Raw genomic sequence first — 6,969 nt, forward strand, 5'->3', positions numbered from 1 at the left:
ACTTGGATCTTATATCTTTTCTTTTACTTAACTTTTTGCTTTAGCTTTTCAAACTGTAAAGAAAGCAGGTGTGTGTGTGTGTGTGTGTGTGTGTGTATGGAGTTTGTTGGTAATGTTCCTAAGGGAAATTGTCAAAATTGTCACTTTATGTTGATTGAGATTGTATACAAATCCTTGGAATTTTTCCACCGTTCATCTTAGAGCAATGTTTTACCTTACATGTTTATCATTCTCCAGAAACCAAACTCTGAAAGGAGAATCACAGCACCAAATGGGCACACATATGCAGGAGTGAATGATTATTCATGAATGATGACATCATGACATACCAGGGCCTTCTTGCTGGTCTTAATTCCAGAATGTTTATGATTTGGGGTCTGGGAGGTAGTAGAAGGGCATTAGTGAAATGCTAATGCTAAGTTTCTGTTCAAAATATGATTTGACTTTGGTATTGAATTATGAGAAAGTATTTTATTGTGGCAAGACTAATTTTCCCATGTTGCTGTCAGAATTGGTCTTCAGCACACTTTATAGTCCTGCCCTCTTTTGTATGCTTGTCATCCAGAGGAACTGTATGTAAGGCAGTCTGTTTCAGTGCGATGGAGCTGTTCTGTTTGTGTAAGTACCAAAATAATAGCTTTAGAATAGTACTTCAGCTTACCTTTGTCCCATGATATGGACCTTTGAGGTGCAATTATAGCGAAACATTGGTATGACTTCCATAAAGGGGTAGCAATTCAAAGATGGGCAATACCAATACCAGTTACCTAGTTTGACATTCAGAATTTAATGTGTTTCAAAATTGCCTGTGATGCTTTTTAAAAATACAGGTACCTTCAGCAGTACCCCTCTCTCTGTCACATTACACCTCCCTGTTCTCTCTCTCTCTCTCACATACACACACACACACACACACACACACACACACATACACGGTGGACAGTTAGGATTCAGTATGTCGGGCGGTGGACATTGGTATTTTTATCAAGTGCACCATTTGATCCATTGTGTTTCAAAGATTGAGAACCAGTAACTTACGTAACCTCAGGTTCCTCTTGGTTTTCTCTTCTGTAAAAATCATAAGGATGGTAGTGTGTGCTGGTGGCACTCACAATCTATCTTTGATTAAGAATTCTTTTCTAAGGTCTTCTGTGATTTATTAATTTTTGTCATTGTTATTTTTATCATTATTTAATTACAGTTTGTAATTCAGATACCTGCCTGGGACACACACATTGCCTTGTGTGAGAGCGAGTGAATGTGTCATTCAGTTAGTCAAATGTGACTTTTACTATTGCTGTTTTCCTCTTCCTTGCAAAAATGTGAGAGACTTTAATCTTCTTTTACAAGTCTCAGTGCTATAGCACTCACTGGAGCTCGAGTTCTTTTGCTTTCATGGTCAGTAAATTGAGGCCAGCAGTTACACAGTTTTATAGTTATGAATTTTAGACCGTTTCTTTTACAACTAAACACCTGTTGTGATTTTTTTTTTATGTTAGGATTAATCGTTTGCTGTTTCTTTTATTTTATTTAGGGTTAATTGTTTGCTGTGCCACAGAGTAATATTGGTAAATCACCCATTGCTATTTCTGTTAGAGCAAAGAAAAATACCTCACACATCTGTTGGCTGGAGTTTAGTAAAAAATGTTACCCTTTAAGCTTCGTCAGGTTGTTCTACCTTAACAAAGGAATTGGGGTGGGATTGGAAATTTGAATGATAAATAAGTTACTATGGCTGGTATCTCTGATGATTTTTTAAATGTGTATGAGAGGTGATGGATTATGTCCTGCTAGGTATCTAAGGAAAATGTCTTTCAAACATTCTCTTCCTCCCCAGCTGAAATGGGAGAGAAAAGGGTATTTGATGGGGAGTTCTTTTCCTCTGATGAGATGATTTATTGTACTGGCTCCACCTCTGTCACTTTGTTGCAGCCTTTACATTATGCAAAGGTGGAGGCGTCATTTGCAAGGCTGTGTGAGTGCTATTATGTGAGGTCCAATGGAAAGCCCCATTTCTTACCCCACCTGTCACCTTTTTTCCCTTCCCTGTCATTCTATTCAATCCTGTGCAATTAAAGATGATTAGGTGTTAAGATTAAGAAGAATTAGAATAAGCTAATTACTAATTACTTGCACCCAAACTGTGAACTGAATAGATGCACTAGATGTGAAGAATGTGAAAGTACCCTGTAGTGAAAAATATAATTACCCTTGATGGGAAGGTTGGGGGTGGAGTGTAGAACACAGACACAAAGAGGCATCTAGAGTGTCTGGCTTTAGAAACACACGAATGCACAGATAGGAGCACGGGAGACATGGGAGTCTAGCTGCACAAAGCTCTGTGTCTTTCGACACCTCCCAGGTGACTGGGGCTGCTTAGTAAACACCTCCAGGGGGAAGAATGCTTGCTGATGGTTTTTGTTTGTTTGTTTGTTTTGTTTTGCTTTTTTTGGGTTTTGTTTTATTTTGAGGGAAATAACCTCTTGGATCAGCTTTTAGAAGATAAATGTAGTATTGGCCTAGAGAATTTGAAAGGCTTTGACGTTCATTTCTTGAGGAATTTACTGAAAATTAGGAGTCATAATTTTTTGTTGTTTTGCACACAACTAACTGGCACAGAGGTGGTACTTATTAAATACTTGTTGACAAATTCCTCTTGGGGCATTTATGAAAAAGTAACATCTTAAAAACTCAAATCACTTACATCCTTTTCTCTGAACTCATTTTGACAAATACCTTGCATTACTTTTCTTTTAACAGAAATACGTTGAAAGACTTAGATTATTATTATTTTCGGTTTGGCTAATTTTAGGAAAATCTAAAGCAAAATCTAAAAACTGCTTTGTGTTTTTTTTTTGTTGTTGTTGTTGTTGTTGTTTTTTGAGACAGAGTCTCACTGTATCATCCTTGGTAGAGTGCTATAACGTCACAGCTCACAGCAACCTCAAACTCATGGGCTTAGGAGATTCTTTTGCCTTTGTCTCCCAAGTAGCTGGGACTACAGGCGCCTGCCACAATGCCAGGCTATTTTTTGTTATTGTTGTTTAGCAGGCCTGGGCTGGATTTGAACCCGCCAGCCCCAGTATATATGGCTGGTGCCTATAACCACTGAGCTATGAGCACCGAGCCTAAAAACTGCTTTGTTACTCCAATTGGGTAGTTGTACTTTGTGGGCAGTGTTGCCTCATCGTATTTTTATATTAATAAATAACAATAGGAAGTAAAGGTGTAAGGATATTTGGATTCAGTGATAATCTAAAATGACTGCATTTTTCATGATTATTTTTGAAATTCAAGATAATGGCATCTTTTTTTTTTTTTTAAAGCAGTTGAAGTTGATTCTTTTCATTTGAAATGTGTCCGTTTCCAACCTGTTGTCCCTTTTGCAACCTGCCCTCTTTTTCAGGTTGATTTATACTTACAGGACTAGCTGTAGGACCTTACTCTCAACATTTTTTTGACATAAATTTTGGACACCTCCAGCAGTTCATTATAGGAATGAATCTTTGCCCAGCACTAGACCTAACATTAAACAGTTGATTACCTCATTACTTCAATATAATCCTTTCCAAGTATTCCCTCTTCTTAGAAAGCTTGAAAATTTTGTAAGTGTTTGATTTTTCTTTTGCTCTCAGGCAAAATGTACTAATATTTTGCTTAAACATCTCAAGGTTTTTTTGTCTTTAAAGTGTGCTTTTTAAAAGAGGGAGCTATCAGATAGTCCTCAGATATGTACAGAAGAAAAATAGTGGTACTCACCCTGGCCAGCAGAGATATGACAACTTGGTAAGATTGCCTCTCAGCACAAAATCTTGGTAAAAAGAGCCGTCTTGTTTGAACACAGGAATTCAATCTTTATCACATAGGGGTCTACTCGAATCTACCAGCTTAGCCTTTAGACACGGTCACTGCAGTTCTTGAATGTTTTTGATAGACTTCTACCCTCTACCCAAACTCTTGAGTATTAAACAAAGAGTATCATCTTAAAGACGTGCTTCTTAAAAAGCTAATATTGTGTTAGCATATATCTGTGTATCTGTGTCGTTTACAATATTTAAAATTAAAAATGGAAAGAACTGGACTCACTAATAAGTGTCCAATGTGTTCTTGCAGATGGTCGTGGAAACTGAGAAGTGCAGCATCTCCATGAAGATGGCGTCACCCGAGGACGTGAGTGACGTGCTGGCTCACATTGGCACCTGCCTGCGGAAGATATTTCCTGGCCTCTCTCCAGTGTGAGTTCCCCCCGGGGAAGGGTGAGGAGAGCAAAGACCTTGTTCTTCCTCATAATGGCACTTGGCAAGTGCCTTTCTCTTGCCTCTTTACTTGGTTCCTCTCACACACTTCCTCCTCCTTTTAACCATTAAATATCAAACCTCTCGTCACACCCTGTGCTTTTTGTGTGAAGTTTGCTTTAGGGCTGTGCCTTATTTATTTACTTATTTTTTTCGCTGTTTTTTTTGGCTGGGGCTGGGTTTGAAACCACCACCTCTGGGGCTGGTGCCCTACTCCTTTGAGCCACAGGCACTGCCCTGTGCTTTATTTTTTAATGAACTTGAGTGATGAAGGGATTTGGCAGTCTTTACCTTTCTACTCCTAAGTCTCAACCAGGAACATTTTAAATATTATTTCAGATTTACCCTGGCCTGAATTTTACTCACAACCATTAGCAGACTGCCAGGGTCTGAATGCTTTGTATATAGACACCAAGTACAGTGATAATGGAAGGAGAGAGCTCTTTATTTCCTTTGCCTTTTCTTTCCAGTGAGAGGAAACCTAAAGAAACTGAGAATTAGCTTTTTCATGGTCCTCTTAGTTTTCTTTTCTTTTCTTTTCTTTTTTTGGAAACAGAGTCTCAAGCAGTCACCCTAGGTAGAGTACTGTGACGTCATAGCTCACAGCAACCTCCAACTCTTAGGCTCAAGCCTCTTGCCTCAGTTTTTCAATTTTTTTTTAGTAGAGACAGGGTCTCGCTTTTGCTAAGGCTGGTCTCAAATTCATTAGCTCAAGCTATCCACCCACCTTGGCCTCCCAGAGTGCTAGCTAGGATTACAGGCATGAGCCACCATGCCCGGCCCATCCTCTTAGTTTTCTAAAGTTGACATTAGGGATATCAGTAAATTTTGTTCATCCATGTCCTTATTTTTCTTTATTTTTGGGGGGGGAGGGGGCTAATATCAGGGTTGCACTCTGTCACCCAGGATAGTGTGTAGTGATATTATCTTAGCTCACTGCAACCTTGAACGCCTGGGCTTAAGCCATCCTCTTCAGCCTCCTGAATAGCTAGGATTATAGGCACCCAAGACCATACCCAGCTAAGTTTTCTATTTTTTTAGAGATGGTGTCTCACTCTTGCTCAGACCACTGTCAAACTCTTGACCTCAAGTGATCCCCAGCCTCACCCTCCCCAAGTGGTAGGATGATAGGCATAAACCACTATACCCTCATATTTTTTTGTTAAGTAGTTAACATCAGGATTATGTGCTTGAATATCAGAATTTGTAGGTGGGAAGTGTGGGGGTCGCCTGAATGTAAGAATTAGTTTGGCTGAGGTGAAAGGTAGAGAGATACTTATGTCAGAAACCTGCCCAAGATAATAGTTGGTAGTCCAAACATCTTATTTGAAGAACATGATACACAGATAGCAGAAACATCCCCTCCCATCATTGCTGTGCCAGTGGGTAGAGGTGCTCACAGAGGAGGACCCACTGGACTATGTAGCATGGTTAGCTTTGCCCTTGTTTGGTGAGGAGTGGGAGGGGAATTTGGGGTGCTGTTGCCATTCATGGAACATGTCCGTCCCTACAATGTGTTACCTGCAAATTAAAAGGCAAAGCAGCAGGAAACCTAGGCTTCTAATTTTTTACATCTTCTAGGTAACTGTAATTGGCTCTGTGGGGACAAGAACTTCCTTCCAGTTTCTCTGGCCTTAGGAAGCCCGCCTGGTTCCCTTCACGGTGTCCCTGGGCACTCTCCTTGCCTCACTTTGCAGGAGGTGAACCACCAGAACCCTGTGCTTGCTGGCTGTTCACCTTGAGCTCCCTCCTTTCTGAGGCTTCCATCTTTTTGTGCCCCTCTGATTATTGGAGTGACTGTTTGCTGAGGAAGCTAAGTGTCTGTGGAGTGAGGGGGTGGGCTGGAGCTGCCCTCTGACCCCCAGGCATGTATGGTGCAGGTATGAGGTGTCTTAAAGACAGACTCTCACTGGTCTTTAGTCACCCACCTGGTGGGTGTGGAAGAGAGGTGTGGGGTGAAGAGGGTGATAAGATGAGCTGAGAAGTGAATCAACAGTGGCAATGGGGAAATACCCAGAAGTAAAGCTTTCTTAGGAATGGTTTCCACATGGTCCTTAAAGCTGCTAGAGTACGGTCTGGGGTAATCATGAGTGAGCAGTAACTACAACCCGTTTTCCTTAAACTACATGTTAGTCATGTGATGTTGCACACATGTTTCCTTATAATGTTTTCCCTCTATTCCATATTAACATGGATAAAATAAGAAAATTATTAAATGTAATGTTGTTTAGCAAGAGCTTACACATAGTAATACCTTTTTTTTTTTTTTTATTGAGACAGAGTCTCACTATGTTGCCTTTAGTAGAGTGCCATGGGGTTATAGCTCACAGCAACTTGAAACTCTTTGGCTAAAGTGATTCTCTTGCTTCAGCCTCTCAAGTAGCTGGGACTACAGGCGCCCGCCACAACCCCTGGCTGTTTTTTTGTTGTAGTTGTCATTGTTGTTTGGCAGGCCTGGGCTGGGTTTGAACCCTCCAGTCCCGGTATATGTGGCTGGTGCCACAGCTGCTGAGCTTACAGGCACCGAGCCACATTGTAATACCTTGAGCTTTGAAGATACTTCAGAGCAGTATTGAGAGTATTTATTTTCTTTAAAATGAAGCTTTATTTGTTTAATATTCTAGGATGAAGGGAGAGAATTACCTGCTTTATTTTTGGTTTGGATACTCCCCCC

General features: G+C 40.4%; 1 protein-coding gene across 1 annotated transcript in view; it reads left to right on the forward strand.

The window, feature by feature from the left end:
- CARMIL1 (capping protein regulator and myosin 1 linker 1) overlaps positions 1-6,969 on the forward strand; it is a 352,275-nt gene that overhangs the window by 156,954 nt on the left and 188,352 nt on the right. The window contains exon 5 of the mRNA XM_003788342.2: positions 4,114-4,235. Within this exon, the coding sequence (XP_003788390.1) occupies positions 4,114-4,235 (122 nt within the window). The remainder of the gene's footprint in view (positions 1-4,113; positions 4,236-6,969) is intronic.

Source organism: Otolemur garnettii, unplaced genomic scaffold, assembly GCF_000181295.1.
Source record: "Otolemur garnettii isolate 467f Iridium unplaced genomic scaffold, OtoGar3 scaffold00026, whole genome shotgun sequence".
NCBI lineage: Eukaryota > Metazoa > Chordata > Mammalia > Primates > Galagidae > Otolemur > Otolemur garnettii.